The 25,031-nt window shown below is 42.6% G+C and overlaps 2 protein-coding genes across 2 annotated transcripts; both read left to right on the forward strand.

The window, feature by feature from the left end:
* Positions 1-1,504: 1,504 nt before the first annotated feature.
* LOC311146624 (mitochondrial import inner membrane translocase subunit TIM44-like) lies at positions 1,505-9,770 on the forward strand. Its single transcript, XM_084183154.1, has 13 exons — positions 1,505-1,539; positions 1,941-2,045; positions 2,175-2,348; positions 2,640-2,720; positions 3,014-3,163; positions 3,505-3,638; positions 6,953-7,038; positions 7,365-7,457; positions 7,672-7,796; positions 8,052-8,102; positions 8,326-8,415; positions 8,593-8,703; positions 9,630-9,770. The coding sequence occupies exons 1-13, from the start codon at positions 1,510-1,512 to the stop codon at positions 9,747-9,749; spliced, it is 1,350 nt and encodes a 449-aa protein (XP_084039280.1). The 5' UTR covers positions 1,505-1,509; the 3' UTR covers positions 9,750-9,770.
* Positions 9,771-22,175: 12,405 nt separating this feature from the next.
* Positions 22,176-22,466, forward strand: LOC311147035 (cortexin-1-like; the record flags this gene model as incomplete). The annotated part of the gene is made up of 1 exon (XM_084183642.1): positions 22,176-22,466. The coding sequence occupies one exon, from the start codon at positions 22,176-22,178 to the stop codon at positions 22,464-22,466; it is 291 nt and encodes a 96-aa protein (XP_084039768.1).
* Between the last annotated feature and the right edge of the window lie 2,565 nt (positions 22,467-25,031).

The raw sequence follows: 25,031 nt of genomic DNA on the forward strand, positions 1-25,031 counted from the left end.
GGAAACAAACAGCACAACCTATCCCTGCTGAGGGCCATTGAAAGAGTGTTGGATGCTCAATTTGTTTATCACAAAACTCTTCATCCTTATAGTTAATGTCTTAAATTAGCAGTGGGCCCTTGGCATATGGCTGATCATTGCTACTGCATTTATTCACTGTAGCCTAGCAAGGTCTGCTTATAAACCTAACCTGTCTGCAAAGCATTGTCTCATAAATTATTATTAATAATAACGCAGTCTACCATAGTGCCCTTGAATTTGTTACAAGTGACAGTTTTGATACTCATCACTGCATCCTGTATCAAAAGGTAGGCTGCTTTGCTAAAGACCTGTAGATCTCTACATTACTCCCTTTTTGTTTACAAGGCGCTACTTCATAAATGCTGTCTTATCTAACTTTGCTGTTGAAGTATAGACACCTGAGTTGCCTAACCCGTTCACAGGATTGGTTAACTTTTGAGATTCCTAGGGTCTCCACCGAGCTAGGTAAATCTGCTTTTATTTTCCAAACTTTACTTTTCTGGCCCTCCCTCCTCTTTATTTTCAACTCACCTTTCGCATCTTTTGTCATATAGAATTAAACTTCGACAATGTCCTTTTTGCCTCCGTGGATTGACATTAACTTTTTCTGGCCGTTCCCAAAAGCATAATTTGGCTTTCTGCCAGTTCCCAAAATAATTATTTGGCGATTGGCTGTGTAGGCTTTTTGGCGTGCGTACATTTAAGCCCTAAAGTTTTGGCTTATGCACTAATACCAGATAGCCTAAAATAATGAAAGAAAAACCTCAATGTAGCCTATATAAATTGCACAAGAATTATACATGTTTTAAGGTATTGCTTCTCTTAATTCAACCTGCCTGCCACCCAACCGCCCTTCAGCCACACAATATTTACCCACCCGCCCTTCAGCCACACAATAATTGGTGACCCTAAACCCATCCACCTGCAGATATATCCGTTCTAGCAGACGTCTCTATACTCATACTGGGGAAGGTTCTTGACTGCAGAAGCAAACACACCCACCTCTTCAAATTAGTCTCCACCCATTGGATCCGTCAGAAGGTCAGCTGCAGCCGAGTTGCACGTGCTCCATCAGAGATACTTTTAAGGAGATGGGAAACTCCATTAGAATCGTATTAACGCCCATTGTGTACATTGCCCATGCTCCTTCAAGGAGTGAATGGGAGTCAGTTGGGCGCTAGCTCAAAACCCCAACATTAGCATGAATTCTGTCAACAAGAAGTACAACATTACACATATTTTCCAAGATGTGAGATAATTAACTTGCTATCTGCAATATTGTATAGCTTTTGAATCGTGACATTACGTATTTTCGAGGAAAATAGGCACGTTTCCCGACTCATACCCTGACTTTGAGAAGGGATTGCGTGAGGATTAGCGTAGCAACCGCGTGACGCACCATGACAACCTGAACGCGATTGGTCGACAGTCTGCGGGGTGGGGCGTTATACGTTCCTCCATTCATTGCCCAATGCATTCAAGATCAAGATGGCAGCCTCCGTGTGTCGGTGCTATGAGGTGAGATTTGTTTTAATATTTCTCACCCTGGCTTGCACTGGCAATCGATGGATATTGACTGATTTGTTTTACAGCTCAGTATTTAACATTAGACGATATTTCTTGAATAACGTTACATTTTATCCTGTGATGACAGTTATGAAATGGGCCATAGCCCCCCCCCCCCCCCAATAGCTGCTCAGTTCATCTTCGTCTGCTTGTCCGAAATAATATCTCCTTTTGGCTAATGGGAGATGCATATTCGGCTCTGCTTCCGTCTGTTTTGAATGTCATTGCAAATAAAATATCAAACATGTCAGGAAAAAATAGACTACCATAACGTTAGATATAACAGGTAGAGATGTATTGTAATAGCTTCAATAGGAGTGTTTGGTTATAGCCTATGTTGTAATTCTCTTCAGCTGGTCGGAAGACGTCTTCTGATCCTGCCATCCCGTGCTGTCGTCTCCTCATTCAATAGAGGAGATGCCTATAGGATATGTCGGTCTCCGGCTGTCCCTGTGCAGGTAGCTAGAGACCAAAGCATTATCATCGTTGACCTTCAAATAATGATGGATCTGGTGGTAGCTAACTAGCCAAAACACAAACTGTTAATATTAAATGTCTTTCACTCATAAGTGCCCTCTTTCTCTCAGGTGCGGTATGCGTCAGAACGACCTAGTCGTAAAGGCTTCTTCGGAGAGTTTGTGGAGAACCTGAGGCAGGAGTTTGGGAAGGACAAGGAGATGAAGGAGAACATCAAGAAGTTTAGAGAGGAGGCCAAGAGGCTGGAGGAGTCGGATGCCCTGCAACAGGCTCGGAGGAAATTTGTACGCTCAAATTTGATTTTGGAGTGTAATGTCCCTTTCAGCCTGGGGTCACTAACCTTGGTTGTGCAGACTTGTTTCAGCCCAGTACTAACCTTCAACTAGTGAAGGTCTTGATGATAAGTTGAATTGCCAGTGCTGTGCTGGAACAAAAGCCTGCACATGCTGTCCAGGACTAGGGTTGGTGACAAGTTGACTTTCATCTGTGTTCCAAACAAACACTTGTGATGTCATGCACATTCGATGCTTGACTAATGTGGCATCTCATCAATGTCAACTGTTTCTTTCTGCCAGAAAACAATTGAATCAGAGACAGTAAAGACCTCTGAGGTGTTCAAGAAGACCCTGGGGACTCTGTCGGAGACTGTGAAGGAGGTGAGTCATTGTAACACTCTTGAAAATGATTAAAAGAACAATGGTCATTGACATTATCAGTTTAAGTAAACCCTCAGAATTAGGCCTAAGTGCAAATGTTTAATCCTTCTTGTATAATCCTTTTAGTTCATCAATGGTGTAAATCTGTTTTTATATTTCAGCTGAAGTATTGGACAGCTTATGAGTTAAACTTCAGTTCTATATCAGTGCTAACCCAAAGATGCCATTAATGTGGAACTGTTATTTATAGTAGCTTGTAACTTGCTGTGGTCCATGTCTGTCTGTCTGTCCAGGGCCTTGAGGAGGTGACCCGTACAGACCTGGGGAAGAAGATCAAGGAGGGGGTGGAGGAGGCAGCCAAGACAGCCAGGCACTCTGCTGAGTCTGTGTCCAAGGGAGGAGAGAAGCTGGGAGTGACCAGCGCCTTCAGGGCCATCTCACAGGTCAGAGACTGGCATTTAAAATAAGTAACACACCTCTCCATTGAAGGAAATTGGTTACGCTTTATTATTTTATTCTTTGGTCTGCTATTTACCCAGTTCCTGCTTAAAAATGGGCTTAGTTACATGATTACTACGTATCATTAATTGTGTTGAATGATTTTAATCAAGCACAAGAATGTAGCAGTTGTAACCAGTTGTTTTGGGGTAAATACCAGCTGTTGAGAGACTTGTAAGAAACATTGAAGCATCAACTCTGAAAATGTGTCAAACATCATGAATTCTATGGAATCATTTTACTGATGTACTGATCTCCTTTTCCCCCTCCCTCTGTGTGTGTACAGGGGATGGAGTCAGTGAAGAGAGAGATTGATGTGGTGGACGATGGTACCTATAGGGCTCCTTCTCAACTCAGGAAGAGGAGTGAATTCTCCTCCAAGGGAGGGGAGAGCGACAACCGTGTCTTTGAGGCCAATGAGTATGTCCCTTTTCACTTTTTCATAACCATGACATGGTTAACAGATACATTTTCCCATTCACTGACAATGCTATGGGTGTCCATTCAGCCATGCTTGAAACTATTAGGAAATACAACGTATTGTAGGGGTGGGCGATATGAGCTAAAATTCATATCACGATATTTTCCACTGTCCAGACGATATCGATATGATATCACGATATATGACGTAAAAAAATATGAATCACATTTTAATATCCCTTCTTGGTTAAATTATATTAGTTAAGGAAAAATATGTATTTGAACCTTATATAACCAGAAAGAGTGAGGCATTGGACCGTATGGACCTGAAAAGTTTTTATTTGTATTGTGCAAACATGCATTCCGTAAACATGAGGTAGGTAGGCCTATATATATATATATATATATAAATTAGATATTAAGTAAAATTAAATAAAAAATAACAGGAGATAAAGAAAATAAGGTAATTACAAATTCAAATACGTGTGTTTGTTTTGGCTACGGTCCGTAGATATGTAAAAAACTAACCGTTTGAAACTAAACCTTTCAAGCCTCAACCATCAATTATCAACAATATCAACAAATCTTCACTAGAACTTTCTTCACAAGTTCCGTGCCAGGAATACCAGCATGTTGACTGTTTCTGGCTTTAGTGCTGCCCTGTGACATGTCACCACATTGCCCCCAGTGCTGAATGCCCTCTCAGAGGGGGCACTTGTGGCAGGGATGCATAAGTATTTCTTTGCCAGACAACTCACACGTGGAAAATTAGATCCGTGAAATCGCCACCACTCCAAAGGATCAGACTCGCTGTCTGCTGCCGTTGCCAGAATGTAGCTATTCAGCTCTTGCTCAATGATCTGCCTCTCTGAACATGAGGCAGGTGCACTGCTGGTCTGCTTAAAGAAGCTCCCAAGGCTCTTCTTGGGCTTCTTGCCTGATTGATGAGCAGTGGAAGCTTCTTTCTCCCTGTCAGTGTGATCCTCTGCAAGAGACGATTTTCCCAGGGCTGTGTTCTCCACCAGGAGGGCTTCGGTCTCTGAGGCAGCTCTCACCTTAAAAAATGAAAATAATTAAACTTTATTTGTATAGCACCTTTCATACATAAAATGCAGCCCAAAGTGCTTTACATTTGAAGCAATAAAACAAGAACAAATGAATAAATACCTTAATGTCCTCCAGTTTCTCAGCGGACATGTACCTGGTCTTGAACCTTGGATCTAGAAAGGTAGCCATGGAGAGCAGCTCATCTGTTGCAGGGTCAGTGTACTTGTTATTCAAGTAATCAAGAACCTTGATCTTGATCTCTTTGGTCAGTTCTGTATCGTCCTTGCTCAGATTTAGAACCTCTGCATTTAACAGATTGATGACAGGCTTCAAATAGGACACGCTCACATACGCTTCTCCTGACAGGGCATCTGTAAAGTCCTGGAGTGGCTTCAGTGCTGCTGTGACTGATTCCAAGACCTGGATGTCTTGCCAGGTAGGTACAAGGTGCCGTGTCTTTTTGTCCCCTGCCAGGACCTGTGTAATGGCCTTTTCCTGCTCCAGGACTCTTTCCATCATTTTCAGACGAGATCCCCACCTTGTCGGAGATTCTGTGATGAGCTTGTGCAGGGGCAGGCTTAGTTCATTCTGTGCTGTCATCAGGGCCTTCTGCTTTTTCCAGCTGTATGAGAACGTGCTAACCACCTTTTTGCAAACCCCTGTGGCCCGGGAAATCGCACACCCCTGTGGCCCGGGAGCGTTTTGGACACTCCTCTCTGGAAATTGGGAATAAGAAATCAAAATAATAGGGTGAAAAATAATCAAATCACAATACAATAATAATTAATAATAATGCATTTTTATATAGAAATCACAATACAATATAACTTTTAATCTTTGTTTGAGGATTTACGGCATTTACATTCAACTGTTACACATTTTACAAATCTGATGTGCTTAGATTTAGCCTACGGTACATGGCTGATGTGAGCTATATTTTTTCTTAATAATAAGCATCATACAGGGTAGGCCTAGGCTACAGTCCTGAAACTTACCAATAGCATTGTGCAGCCTGTGTCCGAAACATCCAAGGTTTGCCCACTTGTTCAGCTGCAATGCCTTGATCATGTTCGATCCGCTGTCGGTCGTCATACAAACTTGACGCGACTCTTTTAATCCCCAGGACGACAGTATGTCCCTCAGCCCACCTGCAATTATTTCCCCGGTGTGGTCGTCTGGGAAATAAGACGTCTGTAGGCACTTACTTTTCAGTTTCCAGTCACCGTCTATGTAATGGATTGTGAGGCTTATATAAGGTTCTGTGGTACGACTTGACCATAGATCGGCAGTAGTGGAGAAGAATGGAATGTTATTTATCTCACTGTAAACTCTGTCCCAGCATTCTGTGTAAAGCTGTGGCAGGCATTTTTGGCTAAAATATTTGCGGCTTGGGATCTCATATCTTGGGTCCAGAGTTTGAATCAACTTTCTGAACCCCTCTTTCTCCACAGTTTGAATCGGTACCATGTCCTTCGCTATGTGATTTGTAATCGCAGCTGTGATGTCTATCCATTTTTTGCTCGTCTTCTCATAGCAAGTACCGGCAGCAAATGATGATATAATTGATTGTTGAGTGCGAGTCTGGCTTGTCTTCGGGCGAGCTCCTGGGCTTACTGTCTCACGCATTCTGGTGCATTGTTCATACTCACGGACATGTATGTTTTTTAAGTGATTGAACAGGTTGGTCGTGTTTCCACCTTTTGCTAAGACAACACGACGACACAACTTGCATAGGGTAGTGTTTTGGTCGGGGTCGGAGATTTTAAAGCCAAACCAGTTCCAAACAACAGAGGTGCCCCCTTTCTTCTTAACCAATTTATCCTCCTGCTCTTGAGCAACATCAATTTCTGTGTTTTCGCTCATCCTGGATTGTAAAGTTTTCCCCCAATAGTTAACCTGCCTCCTAACTGCAGCTGCCTGCACACTTCTTTGTTGCTAGCACTACATGCGTGCAACAAGTGCATGCGACGTGCGCTCATAAAAATAGGTCAACATATTAACATACATTCTTTTATTCGTAAGAACCAAGAAAGGTTGGATAAAAAAAATAAAAAAAAGATGTAGCTACTTAGTACTATCACTCAGTTGAAATTTGGAACAAAAAAATATTGATGCAAAATTCGAATTTATGAATTCTGAATAAATCGCGGTATCCATGATATTGCTAAATCCATATCATGGCGCGGCACAATACCGGTTTTTACTATCAAACCGGTATATCGCCCACTCCTAACGTATTGATATAAATGGTCTATTTTGATTCACAGAGAGGACATGGGTGTTGTTCTGCACAAGGATTCTAAGTGGTACGCACAGTGGAAGGACTTCAAGGACAACAATACGGTTTTCAACAGTAAGAGAATGTTGTTACTGTATTTCATCAGAAATGATAACATGAGAGTGATGTAATCATAGGTCACATTCATGGTTGCGTGCACTTCACTGGCCAGTCAACAGGTGGCACTATATTCATTACATGGGCAAAGTGGAGGCAGAGTTTTCAGAATTGTACTTATATCTTGATGTCAAGTCTATCAGAGATGGGATTTTTTCTGATCAAGAAATACTTTCTCTTAAATTGTATCTTGTTTGATTTTCTGTGGAGGGTCCCAGAGTCTTGGAAGTCTTTGGGATATTTTCAGCTCAGCATTTCTTGTATTACCTCTCCTCACTCCTCAGGGTTCTTTGAGATGAAAATGAAATATGACGAGAGTGACAACGCCCTTGTCAGAGCGTCTCGAGCCGTGACCGACAGAGTCACAGATCTACTAGGTAAACAACTTCTCTTTTAAATTATGTCCCGGTTGAATCATTCTATCACTCTGAGGGGATTACTGGGTGTGTGTAATAGTTTCTCCGTTATATTGTCTGGTATGTCAATAGCCACAAAGTGACTACCCTATTTTCTTTCAGAAGTTCTGATAGATAGTTGGACTACATAGGTTTCCACTATTTTTACATCAAATCCTATTTATTTGGTTGGCAGGTGGTCTCTTCTCGAAGACTGAGATGTCTCAGGTGCTGACCGAGATCTTAAAGGCAGACCCCAGCTTCGACAAGGACTCCTTTCTCAAACAGTGTGAGAAGGACATCATCCCCAACATCCTAGAGGTAAGGGCACAAACACTTTCTAACACTTTCAAACAATTCCAAACACTTTTTAACTATTTGAAGCACTTTTTTTGATCAGTGTTTTGTTATTTTCAATTGTAAGTCATGAGCTTTTGAAATGCACACCAGAAGTGTAATCCATAGATCACTGGAATTGAATAGATGTTGGTTACCTTTGTTATAAGATAACTTTATAGATATCCAGCATGCAGTAGCTAAGGTTTACGAATGCACCAATGTGGCTCTGTTGTGCAGGCTATGATCCGTGGAGAGCTGGAGGTGCTGAAGGACTGGTGTTATGAAGCTGTAAGTCGTTTTATATAGACCGCACTCCATTCCTCTTTTCCACGTTTACTGATGTCTGTAACAAGTAGTGTCTGTACAAAAGGGTTTACTTGGCATGCTTTCTTTTCTCAGAAATATAGTTTTATTAGATTTTCTTATCACTATCAGGGTGAAAAATACTTTCAAATAGCATTCTTCCTTTTAGTTGAAGAATGCTATTTGACCCTCGTCTTTCCATCCTCAGACATACAGTCAGCTGGCCCATCCTATCCAACAGGCCAGGGCCCTGGGTCTAATGTTTCAGTCCAAGGTCCTAGATATAGACAACATAGATGTAAGTACATGAATGTGTCTGTCAGGCTCAACCAGGCCATGTCATTACTCTGCTTGAGCTACATGTACAAGTCGGTCACCAACGTTTTGGTAGCCAGCAGATTGTCATTATTTCAGGTTTAACATAATTTCCTTCCCCTGTTCCCTCTCTGCCATTCCTTCATTCCTTCTCACTCAGTTGGCGATGGGGAAGATCATGGATCAAGGCCCTGTGTTGATCATCACGTTCCAGGCCCAGGTGGTCATGGTGATTCGTAGTCCCAAGGGAGACCTGGTGGAAGGAGATCCAGTGAGTTACCTCCTAGATGGTTACAACCTCTGTGATAGCTATTCTACCCATCTTTCTCTCTGTCCTGGCAGATTTTGTCTAGGTCACTTTGCTCCTAAACCCGTCCATTTCTCCAGCCTTCGATGGTAATATGGAGTCTGATACTCTCTAATATGTGGATAGGCCACTGGGAGTAGACGGTTACCGGACTGCACTCTGGTCAAAGAACGATGTCAGACACAGAAGGGAAACAGGATAAAATAAAGAAAAAATGACTACAATGTAAATCCAATAAACAGTATTACATTAAACAGTAATGTCAGCAATCTCTAGACACAATTTACAATAAGAGAAAAAGAACACCATAATTCCTCTCAGGAGAATTAACATCACAGTAACACCAACTGGTAGTCTAATCACACAATATTACAACATGGTAAAGAAACTGATGAAGAAAGTTACGCCTCTACATACACATTACTTGTATTTACATATAACAATAGGAAACTTTATAACATTTAAATAAGTATTTGTTCTGACTTATATTTCGTCAAAAACGCACAAATATCCCTGGTCTCCACAAAAGACAACTGGAAACTGCGAAATAACCTTTAATTCATTTTTTATCAATTGGTTGCCATGGGGAATAATCCAATAATAATTGGTAGGACACATGAAAGAAAACATCAGAGTTGACCAGAATCTCTAAATAACAATACTGTAGATGTAATTACATTTAGCAGGATTCTAAATTCAAATCTAACAGGCTTTTATACAGATGGTATCTTTCGTCCTACTTCCCTATCCCTCTTTCTAACCCTGTTTCTTCTAGCCCATTCCGGCTTCCCTTTCCTTAACCTTGATATCTTTTTCCCCATTCTTCTAACCGTTGTCTTCTGTGCTCTTTTCCCTCTCTCCTACTCTTGGTGATATCTCTCCTCCCCCAGGAGAAGGTGTTGAGGATGATGTATGTGTGGGCTCTGTGTCGGGACCAGGAGGAGCTCAACCCCAACGCAGCCTGGAGACTACTGGACATCTCTGCCTCCAGCACCGAGCAGGTTCTCTGAGAGACCAGGAAAGAAGAAGAGACAGAGGGACACTCCCAGGACACACACACACACACAAACACTCCCAGGACACACACACACACACTCCCAGGACACACACACACACACACACACTCCCAGGACACACACACACACACACTCCCAGGACACATATACACACACTCCTAGGACACACACACACACACACACACACACACACACACACACACTCCCAGGACACATATACACACACACTCCCAGGACACACACACATACACACTCCCAGGACACATATACACACACACACACACACACTCCCAGGACACATATACACACACACTCCCAGGACACATATACACACACACACTCCCAGGGGACACACACACTCCCAGGACACACACACTCCCAGGGGACACACACACATACACACACACACACACACTCCCAGGACATATATAGACACACACACACACTCCCAGGACACACACACACACACTCCCAGGACACATATACACACACACACACACACTCCCTGGACACATATACACACACATTCCCAGGACACATACACACACACACACACTCCCAGGACATATACACACACACTCCCAGAACACATATATACACACACACACACACTCCCAGAACACATATATACACACACACACACACTCCCAGGACACATATACACACACACACTCCCAGGACACATATACACACACACACCCTCCCAAGACACATACACACACACACACACCCTCCCAGGACACACACACACACACTCCCAGGACACATATACACACACACACACACACACACACATACTCCCAGGACACATACACACACACACACCCTCCCAAGACACATACACACACACACACACACACACACTCCCAGGACACATACACACACACACACACACACACACTCCCAGGACACACACACACACACTCCCAGGACACATACACACAACCCAGTATACACCGCAATATCACACAGCCCGTCAGGAGGACACACACAGGACGTGGCGGCGTGCCACTCTACAGACGCACACTGGAGTGTGTTTGTGTGAGTTTGTGGTTAGTCCTTAGGGTGCAGATGGGATCTGCGACTGGTGTGAGTGTGGTCCTGGGAACAGAACAGTGTGTATTATGGACAGAGGAGGAGGTCTCGACGTAAAAGGACAGTTTGTTTTCACCAAGTGACTCTAAAAACAAAGCGCCTGTGCCCCCCCCCCCCCCCCCTCTCTCTCTCTCTCTCTCTCTCTCTCTCTCTCTCTCTCTCTCTCTCTCTCTCTCTCTCTCTCTCTCTGTCTCCCAGTGGAAGAGTCCATCCTCTTTCATGCTGGTTGCCTGTTTTGGAGCAGAGGGATCCTTCGAATAGTCATATTTATGCCTTTTACAGAAAGGCAAAAAACTGTTAAGATATCTATGTATGTTTAAAGATCCATCCTGTCTTCAACAAGAAGAAACCTAGCGTATTAATTTAAAATATGTCAAACACTGCTTCTTAGCAAGCTAGGGTGGGACCACAGTCAGGCTTGTCATAAGGCCGCTACTACTTCAGCGGAATAATTGCCATTTCACCTTTTGCACTTATGTTCTCAATACCTCCACATTTACGTATAGGGTACTGTACGAAAGATGACTGCCTGCAACGGGTACATTCCTACGTTTTATGGCTGTTTTTAGATCCTTTTTAATTACATAAGTTTGACTATTACAAGGTTTTCGCATCGGGAAACCGGAATACTGGTAATTGAAATGATTATTTTAGTTATCCATAATTCTAACTCAAATTGATATTTCTGAAGGGGTGCTTGTGGTTGGTTATAGCTAACTGATTTCAGTGTTTCATTCATTGCGCTAACGTTACAGAACAAGGACCATCATTGTGATGTAAAGAGTTGGTTGGTTCTAGCATGAAGAAAGCATGTTGAAATGGACAATCATATTTCAGCCGTCTATATAGATAACATGTAAATGTAATGCTCTGAGATGTACTATTCTACTTACGCAATAAGGCACGAGGGGGTGTGGAATATGGCCAATATACCACGGCTAAGGGCTGTTCTTAAGCACGACGCATCGCGGAGTACCTGGACCCAGCCCTTAGCCTTGGTATATTGGCCATATACCACAAACCCCCGAGGTGCCTTATTGCTATTATAAACTGGTTACCAGCGTAATTAGAGCAGTAAAAATAAATGTTTTGTCATACCCATGGTATACCACGGCTGTCAGCCAATCAGCATTCAGGGCTCGAACCACCCAGTTTATAAAAAACAATGACCACATTGTATAAAGTATGGTCTCTAGATTAAAGGATATATGACCTGGAGTTTTTATGGAACAACTTCTGGCCCTAGATGATCTTAGTTGGACCATGAATGTGTTGATAGAAGGTCAGTTTCTAACTAAATATAGATTATGTTTCTAACTATAGATTCACCTGTTTTTTCAGGATTAGTTTTTGACAGATAAGGTCCATTTGAAGGCCTAGAATCAGATTTCCATACGCCCAGTTCTATATGTAACCATTAGGTCCCTATGCCCAATCCTATACGTAACCTTTAGGGGGTATAAATATATCTGATCCTGGAACAGGGGTTGGGGCAACTCCTCGAAGCTCACAGGAAGTTGAAGTGAACAGCCCTTGTAGTGGCAGAAACCTCATACTATACAGTATATCGAAGAAGAGAGATTTTTTGTGTAAAATCACCCGATTCCACTCTGGGTTGAATCCTAACTTGAGCGACTCATGCTCAACTCTGGCTCATGCAAACATTAATTTATGTTGATGGGAGATTTGTGGGAAATTGAGGTACACACGTGGATCTCAAGTTAGGATTCAACCCTGTGAGATTATCACTTTTGTTTACATCCATCCACTTCATTTGAGTCGACCAAAGGAAATGTTTATGTATTCTATCACTTTTTTTTCTTGTTGGTTTTTAACAATGTTTTATGTCAATGTGTGTTACTTCTGCCATGAGTAAAGAATGCTGTATGATACTGAAGCTTTGTCCACATTTTTCATTGGCCGTCATTCACCAAGGTATAATAATAGTCTATCATTGGAATGCATCACACATATTGTGTCTAAGCACATCCAGCACATTGTCTTTGTTTTTCATCTGGTAACTGGCACACTTTGATAGATGTTTATGGATTTGGCCGTTGATTCTGATAAATAAAGCTATGGATTTGGCCATTGAGGCTGATAAATAAACCTATGGATTTGGCCATTGAGGCTGATAAATAAAGCTATGGATTTGGCCATTGAGGCTGATAAATAAAGCTATGGATTTGGCCATTGGGGCTGATAAGGTTTTAAATAAAACATGCCTTTAGGTTCACACGCATGGTAAATAACAGGGGAGCCTGTTTCACTGCTGTCTCCTGCGATGAATGGCTCAGGCCATCAGTCCTATTCCTCCCTCCTTTCTCCTCTCCTCTTTTCTCATACTGATCCCTCTCCGAAGCCTGAGGACACACACACAAACATGCAGGAAATACAAAGTAGATGCAATTCAGTGAATACCCACAAACAAAAAGGTGAAACACTGTAATATGTGTGCTATAGGGGTTATTCACAAAACTCTACCTTTGAGTAGAGTACACTCTGACCCTTTTGGACTGTGATCCTCTGTGGCCCTGATCCAGTCCAGCACACTGAACCAAAGTGGAACTGAAAGGAGTTTCATTCACCAACACTAAAGCCTTGCAGCTAAACGTTGGTTTTCACCCGTTATGTTACTAGAGAATGACTTCACTATTAGTAGTGACACACAGGGTACATTCTGTTCTTTACAGTAGGACATGTCATTCATTATAGGCCATAGGGAGAACCGATGGACTCAATGGGGATGTTTTCTTCTTGGCAAGTGCTGTCTATGGCTCTCTCACTATTTAGCTACTGTTAATTGTCCTGATTGGTTATGGTTAGGTTTTCCCGATGGCTTGGGTGCTGTCCATGGTCCTAATTGGGTGGGCGCTGTCTACTTTCTTCAATGGTTAGGTGGTTAGGTTCTGTCCATGGTCCTGACTACCATCCCTCAGAGCCTTTGGTTGCATTCCTCTGCTCAGATGTTGCTGACGCATGCCAGATCTTAAAACGCCTGGATAGGTATTTTACGTATCAGCTAACCACATCATTATGTTATAGCACAATCGATGTCGTGGCACGCAACCATTGGTTGATACAGTGGCTTGCGAAAGTATTCACCCCCCTTGGCATTTTTCCTATTTTGTTGCCTGACAACCTGGAATTAAAATGTATTTTTGGGGGGTTTGTATCATTTGATTTACACAACATGCTTACCACTTTGAAGATGCAAAATATTTTTTATTGTGAAACAAACAAGAAATAAGACCAAAAAAACAGAAGACTTGAGCGTGCAATACAAAGTCAATACTTTGTAAAGCCACCTTTTGCAGCAATTACAGCTGCAAGTCTCTTGGGGTATGTCTCTATAATCTTGGCACATCTAGCCACTAGGATTTTTGCCCATTCTTCAAGGCAAAACTGCTCCAGATCCTTCAAGTTGGATGGGTTCCGCTGGTGTACAGCAATCTTTAAGTCATACCACAGATTCTCAATGGGATTGAGGTCTGGGCTTTGACTAGGCCATTCCAAGACATTTAAATGTTTCCCCTTAAACCGCTCAAGTGTTGCTTTAGCAGTATGCTTAGGGTCATTGTCCTGCTGGAAGGTGAACCTCCATCCCAGTCTCAAATCTCTGGAAGACTGAAACAGGTTTCCCTCAAGAATTTCCCTGTATTTAGCGCCATCCATCATTCCTTCAATTCTGACCAGTTTCCCAGTCTCTGCCGATGAAAAACATCCCCACAGCATAATGCTGCCACCACCATGCTTCACTGTGGGGATGGTGTTCTCGGGGTGATGAGAGGTGTTGGGTTTGCGCCAGATATAGCGTTTTCCTTGAATTGTAACTTCCATCAATGTAATTGTCTGCATCACTTCCAATCCCCCATGTTATATATATATATATATATTTTTTTTTTCCCCCCACTGGGGAAAAAAGTATTTAGTCAGCCACCAATTGTGCAAGTTCTCCCACTTAAAAATTTGAGAGAGGCCTGTAATTTTCATCATAGGTACACGTCAACTATGACAGACAAATTGAGAGAAAAAAATCCAGAAAATCACATTGTAGGATTTTTTATGAATTTATTTGCAAATTATGGTGGAAAATAAGTATTTGGTCACCTACAAACAAGCAAGATTTCTGGCTCTCACAGACCTGTAACTTCTTCTTTAAGAGGCTCCTCTGTCCTCCACTCGTTACCTGTATTAATGGCACCTGTTTGAACTTGTTATAGTATAAAAGACACCTGTCCACAACCTCAAACAGTCACACTCCAAACTCCACTATGGCCAAGACCAAAGAGCTGTCAAAGGACACCAGAAACAAAATTGTAGACCTACACCAGGCTGGGAAGACTGAATCTGCAATAGGTAAGCAGCTTGGTTTGAAGAAATCAACTGTGGGAGCAATTATTAGGAAATGGAAGACATACAAGACCACTGATAATCTCCCTCGATCTGGGGCCCCACGCAAGATCTCACCCCGTGGGGTCAAAATGATCACAAGAACGGTGAGCAAAAATCCCAGAACCACACGGGGGGACCTAGTGAATGACCTGCAGAGAGCTGGGATCAAAGTAACAAAGCCTACCATCAGTAACACACTACGCCGCCAGGGACTCAAATCCTGCAGTGCCAGACGTGTCCCCCTGCTTAAGCCAGTACATGTCCAGGCCCGTCTGAAGTTTGCTAGAGTGCATTTGGATGATCCAGAAGAGGATTGGGAGAATGTCATATGGTCATTGGTAAAAACTCTACTCGTCGTGTTTGGAGGACAAAGAATGCTGAGTTGCATCCAAAGAACACCATACCTACTGTGAAGCATGGGGGTGGAAACATCATGCTTTGGGGCTGTTTTTCTGCAAAGGGACCAGGACGACTGATCCGTGTAAAGGAAAGAATGAATGGGGCCATGTATCGTGAGATTTTGAGTGAAAACCTCCTTCCATCAGCAAGGGCATTGAAGATGAAACGTGGCTGGGTCTTTCAGCATGACAATGATCCCAAACACACCGCCCGGGCAATGAAGGAGTGGCTTCGTAAGAAGCATTTCAAGGTCCTGGAGTGGCCTAGCCAGTCTCCAGATCTCAACCCCATAGAAAATCTTTGGAGGGAGTTGAAAGTCTGTGTTGCCCTGCGACAGCCCCAAAACATCACTGCTCTAGAGGAAATCTGCATGGAGGAATGGGCCAAAATACCAGCAACAGTGTGTGAAAACCTTGTGAAGACTTACAGAAAACGTTTGACCTGTGTCATTGCCAACAAAGGGTATATAACAAAGTATTGAGAAACTTTTGTTATTGACCAAATACTTATTTTCCACCATAATTTGCAAATAAATTCATAAAAAATCCTACAATGTGATTTTCTGGATTTTCTTTTCTCATTTTGTCTGTCATAGTTGACGTGTACCTATGATGAAAATTACAGGCCTCTCTCATCTTTTTAAGTGGGAGAACTTGCACAATTGGCGGCTGACTAAATACTTTTTTTCCCCACTGTACATGCCATATCTTTCTAACTGTGCTCTTTCACAAAAGCTCCCAACCTACAACCTATATACTTATTATGGACACAGTATGCTTACATTATTAGTTATCTTGTTATTGTTTGTTGTTAGTTGTTATTAGTCCCATCCTTCAATTCCATTCAACACCTCCTATCTATCTTTTAACACCATCCATATAGGATTTCTATTTGCCATATATATGTCAACTGTACTGTGATGTCTTACAAAAGTTCTGAACCTTTCTATTCTCATTGTTTCTACAAATTGTGAATTGAAAATAAACATTTTTGCTGAAAGTATTATTATGTTATTGATCGATTAACTATGACTTTTCAGATCACCCAGTAATGCTATCTGCAAGGTTAGCTCCAGGTAAATATTGCAATCCTTTAGCCATTCCTGGACCTGTGTCCAAAAACAAGCTACAAATGGTCAGTACCAAAACAAATGATCTAATGATTCTGTCTCTTCGCAGCAAAATCTGCAGGGCTGGGAAGATTGTATCTCCCATATAAATAATATTCTATTGGTAGCAAGAATTGTATATAATAATTTAAATTGAAAGATTCTAAGTTTTGAATCCGGTGTCGTTTTGCGTATCAGTTCATAAACACTATGCCATGGGATCGGTACGTTAAAGATCTCTTCCCAACTATTTTGCAATCTACATGGGACGGCTGTCAATCCTTTGGTCCTTAAATGAAACTGATATACTTTTTTATTTATCACAGTTTTCCTTAACCAATTATGTTCTTTAATGCAAGGCCGACAGACAAGTTCCTTACTTTCTCCCCCTTCCACTTTCCTTTTTGTGGTAAGGCTGCAATTATTTGGTTGTAATTTTGGGTAGAGCAGACATTTCCATATGTTTTTGTTAGCTGCATGTGCGACATAACTCCACCAGTCCTACCGATGATATCATTTACGAAGATTATACCTTTTTTATAAATTTTGTCCCAAAAAAAAGTTTTTGGGTCAATTTGTATATTTGAGTTTAACCACAATATTTGTTCCAGAGTACCTTCTTCCATATGTTTGGGGAGTCTCCCACATGGCTTTTGGTGAACACCAAACGTGTTTGCAAATTGTTTTTCTTTAAGCAATGGCTTTTTTTCTGGCCACTCTTCCGTAAAGCCCAGCTCTGTGGAGTGTACGGCTTAAAGGGGTCCTATGGACAGATACTCCGATCTCCACTGTGGAGCTTTGCAGCTCCTTCAGGGTTATCTTTGGTCTCTTTGTTGCCTCTGATCAATGCCCTCCTTGCCTGGTCCATGAGTTTTGGTGGGCAGCCCTCTCTTGGCAGGTTTGTTGTGGTGCCATATTCTTTCCATTTTTTTATAATGGATTTAATGGTGCTCCTTGGGATGTCCAAAGTTTCTGATATTTTTTTATAACCCAACCCTGATCTGTACTTCTCCACAACTTTGTCCCTGACCTGTTTGGAGAGCTCCTTGGTCTTCATGGTGCCGCTTGCTTGGTGGTGCCCCTTGCTTAGTGATGTTGCAGACTCTGGGGCCTTTCAGAACAGGTGTATATATACTGAGATCATGTGACAGATCATGTGACACTTAGATTGCACACAGGTGGACTTTATTTAACTAATTATGTGACTTCTGAAGGTAACTGGTTGCACCAGATCTTATTTAGGGGCTTCATAGCAAAGGGGGTGAATACATATGCACGCACCACTTTTCCGTTATTTATTTTTTAGAATTTTTTGAAACAAGTTATTTTTTTCATTTCACTTCACCAATTTGGACTATTTACATGAAATCCAAATAAAAATCCATTTAAATTACAGGTTGTAATTCAACAAAATAGAAAAAAACACCAAGTGGGATAAATACTTTTGAAAGGCACATCTGAGCAGGGGAACACAACCTTTGTTTGACATGGTCAGAGCAAAGCCTAGTGTTGAATCTACAGTAAATCAATACTGGTGTAGGACAGGGTAACAGGTGAGAACAGACCCTCGCCAAGCTGAAGTTCTTCCTCCCAGCGCACCATCAATAATCACAATAATACTGATATCGATGCAGATTGAATAACCTTTCTGAAAGCTGCGGGGTTCCTATCAATTATTACCCTCCATGGTGGAATACCTGGAGGAGCTGCTTGGCGTGAGATTATCTCCCATCATTAAACTGTCTGTAATGAACCAGGGACCATTAATTAAACCTATAGGGAGACCCCATAGAGTGCTGAGACAGGACTTTCAAGGACCCATAGTGTTTTGAATCAATAATAGACTGTTATTGTAAAGTAGTAATTATTGTAATTGAGGAGTCATTAATTAATTGGAAGGGAGAACACCCTGAGATCCTTGTGTTGTAACATCTTTCTTCCAATTAGGGGTTCTTCAATTAGGTCATACATGTATCAACCAAGTTGTCCCTCAGATATGAAATAGGCTTAACAGACTTTTGAAAGGAGAGGGAATAATAAGGGATATTCTTGGTCTAGCCTATATACTAAAAAGGTCAGTCCAGCTTTTGAATGTTTTTAGATCTTTAAAATTAAAGTCATGGGGCTTTGGCATCATTCATTATGCTACATTTCAAGTGAAGAGCTTATATAAGTGCCTCCTGAATTGTAAGTTAACCCTTTTTATGGCATTATTCTCGTGTGGTAGGCTTTACTTGCAGAGCATTGGTGCGAAAGGGGCCCTGCAGGCCGTTGAGAGTCACTCAAAGGCCTGGTCACTCATGTTACATAATTAACGAGATGGCCTTCTAGCCGAAGGCACTTTATGCAATCATATGAACAAAGATCTCCACCAGCCCCTTGATCTCAACCCCTACAAAAATTTCCACTAATTATAATCCACATAATAATTCACATTTCCTGTTGCTGCAGGATTATTTTCCTTCTGTGAGAATAAGGGTCAAATTAAATTAAGCGCACCTGTACATAAGAGTTTACCTTCACTGATGTACCTATGTAGTAGCTGTTGAGAAAGTGGATGAGATCGGAGGGAATGAGTGGGATTGGGGTTGAAAGGTTGGAGAGGCTGGCCCTTGGATAGACTGCGCGCGAACATATAGGACACCGCGAGCGAGCGCGGTAATAAAAGGAGCGCTGTCGGTGGTGTTGAGTACAGGACTTCACAAGGGATTCCAGTCAAGTGGACCAGAAGACTTGCGCGTCTGCCGCGACCAAGAGACTCCACGAAACCAAAGTAAGTCAATCAATTCAACAGTTCAATTGTCGTCAGTTATTCCGTGTTCTGAGAGACTTTGTCCACTTTATAGAGGTTTAATGAAATGCAGATGCTGACGATATTTTGATTCGATTTGCATGCAAATAACTCAATGACGGGTGTCTATGGCTGAAAACTTTTTTCAAATTATAAATGTTCACGTGTTTCTGGGCCAACTAATCTTTTATAAGTTCTATTTCATTTAGGTCAAATTTCTGTAAACTACACCTTATACCATACAAGATAAACATTTTGGTTCAGACACATCTTATAAAAATAAAAATAAACATCATTTATTGAACATATAGGTGCCACTGCCTATGGAATTTACATTTGAGAAAATGTAAAGCCTATGCCAAGGCCACTGACATTTGAAGTGTTTTTACAGTATGTGATGCACATCAGCACATGCAATAGCTTCGAGACAAGCCCAGTGGGCCTGTCTAACTTGTTTTTTGTTGTTGAGCAAAATCTATTCCTAAAGCTGTATTTGTTTGCTTTTCAAGATGAGAATTTTAATGTGGTTATTCCAAACATTCATGGTTCTGCTCTGTTCTGTTTTCCTCACACCCCTGCCCTTGAAAAAGCTTTGCATGAATATTTCCTTACATATTTTCCTTAATATTTTTCTTTCTTTTCGGTCCTGTTTTAAAGTTAATAGAAGTCAATGGAACTTCCCCCGGCCCAATACTGTTCAGGATTGAGATTTCCTATCACCCTTTATTTTCCCTGTAGTCATTCACCATAGAGCCTGACGTAAATTTCAGCACTCAATGTTGATCAAACGTTTTATTTTGGTTTCCTCAACTGTCCAACTCTATAAGCTGGAGCTATTTGATAAATGACAGGACCAGGGTTTATCATCTCCTTATTTTGTCCAGTCTCCATTATAGCTAGCCCTTCAGCCTGTCCTGAGCCCATGCAGGGCTATTAACTTGTCTTTGTGAGGAGCCGGAGAGGAGGAGAAGCCTCATGGAATAGACATAGCAGACTGCAGACTGAGCTGCTTCTGCTAAGCTCTCATCACCCATTCAATGGATTGGCTTTTCTGAACACATTGTGTTGTTGACTTTCTCAGTCAGTCTGAAGTGTTTGAGACAAATGTTTGAGTTCATTCTCCGAGATGAAATACACATAAGTGTCGGACCTGCAGACATTTGTTTGTGTTATCTGAAGTCTGAACATTACTTTAAATGAAGTGCCTTTATATTTTTTAAAGATTCATATACAGTAGAATAATCAGAGTTCCTCAACTTTACTTTGTTCACTTCATGCTGGGCACTGAGTGACTGTAGTGTTTTGTTTGACTCGGTTGCTTTTTCTTTCAGGTTGTCTGCTGAAGTGTCCCAAATGGAGACACACAGCATCGTTGGCGCCAATGATGAATGACTACAGCATCCCCAACAGAGAGGAGCCATTATTCAGCCCGACAGTGAAGAGATGCCTCTGACTACTCTATCCCTGTTCGAGCTCACCTGTCAATCAGACCTTGCAATCACTCTTCGATCATCTTTCTGGCAATAACCAACCAGGCGTTTTAACTACTTAGCCAAGGATAAGGATTCATAGTAATACAATACAGACATTTCCTGTGTGACAGTACTTCTAACTTATTGGTGAGCCCTGTCAGAAATCTCAATGGACTTTATGAGTGTGTTATAATGTTATTATTAGTTTGGGGATAAGACTTAACCTCTACGGGATCGGTGTCCCTATACCGGGACGGTTGCTGCTCAATAAACAACAGCCAACTTTCCGGGATGTAGACATGTCTTATAAGGGCAGAAAGCTTCAATTCTTGTTAATCTAACTGCAGTGTCCAATTTACAGTAGCTATTACAGCAAAAAAATACCATGCTATTGTTTGAGGATGGGGATAAGACTTAAGGAAATACTCTCCCTTGTCATATTGGCACACACAGCCAAGCTTCTAAGGAAAATCTCGCGCTCCACTCACCCTGACCTGAAGCTTATTAAGCTGTGAACCTTTGAATGTACAAGCACTATATACTAGGTCATTGATCCATAATCCCTCTTCAACCAATCAGATAGATGTATCCCCCTCGCCCCGCCTCCTGTTTCCAATTATTCACAAGGCCCCGGGCACAGTTGGACCATTGCTTGAAGAAGTAGATGTGACAGGTTAGTGAGTCTACAACTTCCAGTGCAGGAGACAGTGGCATGCAGGGAGGACTTTGGTACAACTGTCACATTCAGCTTGTGTGTACTGTGCAGGGCTGTGTCCCTTGGCTGCTACCATCCCACATGGACACCAGAACACGACGAGTCCCTGAAAACTAATTAAGCCCCAGTGAGCCTGTTCCAACTAGTCTGTTATTGGTTTACTTAAGTGTTCATAAATCTATATGACTGCTTATCATCATGTCATCCCTGTTAGGCTTCTATCACTGTCGTTGCCTAGGCGGCCAAAGGGTGAACTGAATTGACCCCCAAATCCCCCAGTCCACTCCGCACAAAGGCACCTTTTAGATGATGAGCGATGCGCAAACTCTTTTTTATGCCCAAACTCTGTTTTCTACCTTAAATAAAATACAAAAATAAAAATAGAACCTCAACAGCAAAGGACATTTTTCAGAGTAGGTCACATTTCTGACACTCCAACTCCAAGATGAGCAATGTGCCCTCCTGGCTGGACTATGAACACTATGAACTGTTGTCCCCGACCCCAGCAAGTTTCCCCAGGGGCCCCTCAGGCACGGGGCTGCTGCCCGTAGCGGGCCACGCGGAGCAGGGTACGGCCCTGTGCTTCGTGGGCGTCCTGCTGCTCCTCCTGCTCTTCCTGATAGTGCGCTGCATCCGCATCCTGCTGGACCCCTACAACAGTATGCCCGCCGTGTCCTGGACCAATGACCCCAAGGACCCGTTGGAGAGGGGCCAGTTTGACTATGCCCTGGTGTAGGAGGGTTTGGGAGAAGAAGAGGGATGTGGAGAGTTTTGGGACTGTGAAGCAGGTTCAAGGGGGAGGTTGCCCCTAACCTTCAGAGACCAAAAAAAGTAACTACAGATGTAGGATCTTAATTTGATCATCCTGTTGCAGGAGAACTTGTAGTGTATTTGCGGTTTAAAAAGGCTTCTGAAGATTGTAATTTCCACTTTGAAATATCTCTTATGAAAAATATATCAACCCCTGCAAAAATGTCTATTAATTATAATCCACATAATAATTTACATTTCCTGTTGCTTCAGGATTATTTTCCTGCTGTAGCAAACTGGGTCAAATTAAGATCCTACATATGTAGCTAGAGAGGGGCAGGTTCGACTACACGCTGGTGTAGGAGGTTTTGGTAGAAGAAGACGAACGTGTGGAGAACGTGTGGACGGAATTTGCTGTCGCTGTCTCGCTGAAAACAATGACATCCGGTTTGGTCCTGCCATCATGAGTGGCCTACTTGAATGCAGCATTAGATAGTCTGCTTCATAATAATTATATAATAATAACTTTATTTGTATAGAGCTTTTCAATACAGGTAACAAATAATACAATAAAATAAAAGTACTAACAAAGAAACAAAGACAGGAGGAAGGAGAATGACTTAAGATAGCTAATTAAAATCCTACACTAAAATCCTACATTGAAATCCTACATTAAAATCCTACATTGAAAGCATCTTTATGAAAGTGTGTCTTCAGTAGTCACTAGCTAAATGATGTAAATGTAAATGTACAAGCCTGCACTCCTCTGGCAGACCATTCTAAAGTCTAGGGGCTCTCTGGTAGTGCACTACTTTTGACCAGGGCCCATTTGACCAGGGTCAAAAGTAGTGCACTATATATAGTCTCATAAAACCAACCCTAGGCAACAGCAGTGACTAGGGTCTGGTAGATATGACCCTAGGCAACAGCAGTGGCTAGGGTCTGGTAGATATGACCCTAGGCAACAGCAGTGACTAGGGTCTGGTAGATATGACCCTAGGCAACAGCAGTGACTAGGGTCTGGTAGATGTGACCCTAGGCAACAGCAGTGACTAAGGTATGGTAGATATGACCCTAGGCAACAGCAGTGACTAGGGTATGGTAGATATGACCCTAGGCAACAGCAGTGACTAGGGTCTGGTAGATATGACCCTAGGCAACAGCAGTGACTAGGGTCTGGTAGATGTGACCCTAGGCAACAGCAGTGACTAGGGTCTGGTAGATATGACCCTAGGCAACAGCAGTGACTAGGGTCTGGTAGATGTGACCCTAGGCAACAGCAGTGACTAGGGTCTGGTAGATGTGACCCTAGGCAACAGCAGTGACTAGGATCTGGTAGATGTGACCCTAGGCAACAGCAGTGACTAGGGTCTGGTAGATGTGACCCTAGGCAACAGCAGTGACTAGGGTCTGGTAGATGTGACCCTAGGCAACAGCAGTGAATAGGGTCTGGTAGATATGACCCTAGGCAACAGCAGTGACTAGGGTCTGGTAGATATGACCCTAGGCAACAGCAGTGACTAGGGTCTGATAGATGTGACTATCTTGGTAACTTCAATAAGGAAAACAAAATCTGGGGTGGGTCATCTTCAGACAGACAACTCTCCCAACAAATCACGAGGCAGACGTGCCAGACGTAGCAATTCAAAATCAAAGTTCACAGGCAAAACCTTTGCAGTGGTTTTAGTGAAGGTAGTTGATGCAAACTTCACTCTTTAAAAATAACCTCTGTTGCTAACTACTTATTATGTCTGGGGGATGTGGCCAAGAAGCGGATAAAACAGTGATGTAGTTCCTCTATGCTATGCCTTATTACATACAGACGTATTAAGCGTCTATCATAGTCCAAAACATGTATGTGTATGCACAGCAGTGTTCTAGAGTATTGGACCGTTGGCTTAATCTTTTCTAATTCTCAAGCAATTTCTCCAACTATCAACACATTCAAATGAATAGAGGAAGCATACCCGGAGCCGCGTTGGTTGGGAATTGTGGAGAGGTGCGCATTTTGGCTGTGCTAGACTATCGCGTCTCAGTGTCTGTGGACTATGATGCCCACGCGTTTTGTTTTGCTGGATGTGAAGGCCGCATTTATTTTTACCCCCTTTTTTGTGGTATCCAATTGGTAGTAGTTACAGTCTTGTCCCATCGCTGCAACTCCCGTACCGACTCTTGAGAGGCGAAGGTGGAGAGCCGTGCGTCCTCCAAAACACAACCCAGCCGAGCCGCTTCTTGACACAATGCCCGCTTAACCCGAAAGCCAGCCACACCAATGTGTCGGAGGAAACACCATACACCTGGCGACCGTGTCAGCGTGCACTGCGCCCGGCCCGCCACAGGAGCCGCTAGTACACGATGGGACAAGAACATCCCTGCCGGCCAAACCCTCCCCTACCCTGGACGATGCTTGGCCAATTGTGCCCCGCCCCATGGGTTTCCCAGTCGCGGCCGGCTGCGACAGAGCCTGGACTCGAACCAGGATCTCTAATGGCACAGCTAGCACTGCGATGCAGCGCCTTAGACCACCACACCACTCGGGAGGCCCCATAGC

This window comes from Coregonus lavaretus (assembly GCF_964263955.1).
Source record: "Coregonus lavaretus genome assembly, chromosome: 19".
NCBI classification, from domain to species: Eukaryota; Metazoa; Chordata; class Actinopteri; order Salmoniformes; family Salmonidae; genus Coregonus; species Coregonus lavaretus.

Bases quoted from the DNA above. Each gene is read 5' to 3' on its own strand.
- LOC311146624 (XM_084183154.1), top strand. From the start codon at position 1,510: ATGGCAGCCTCCGTGTGTCGGTGCTATGAG. The intron at 1,540-1,940 runs GTGAGATTTGTT...AATTCTCTTCAG, and splicing joins CCGTGTGTCGGTGCTATGAG to CTGGTCGGAAGACGTCTTCT. The intron at 2,349-2,639 runs GTACGCTCAAAT...TCTTTCTGCCAG, and splicing joins AACAGGCTCGGAGGAAATTT to AAAACAATTGAATCAGAGAC.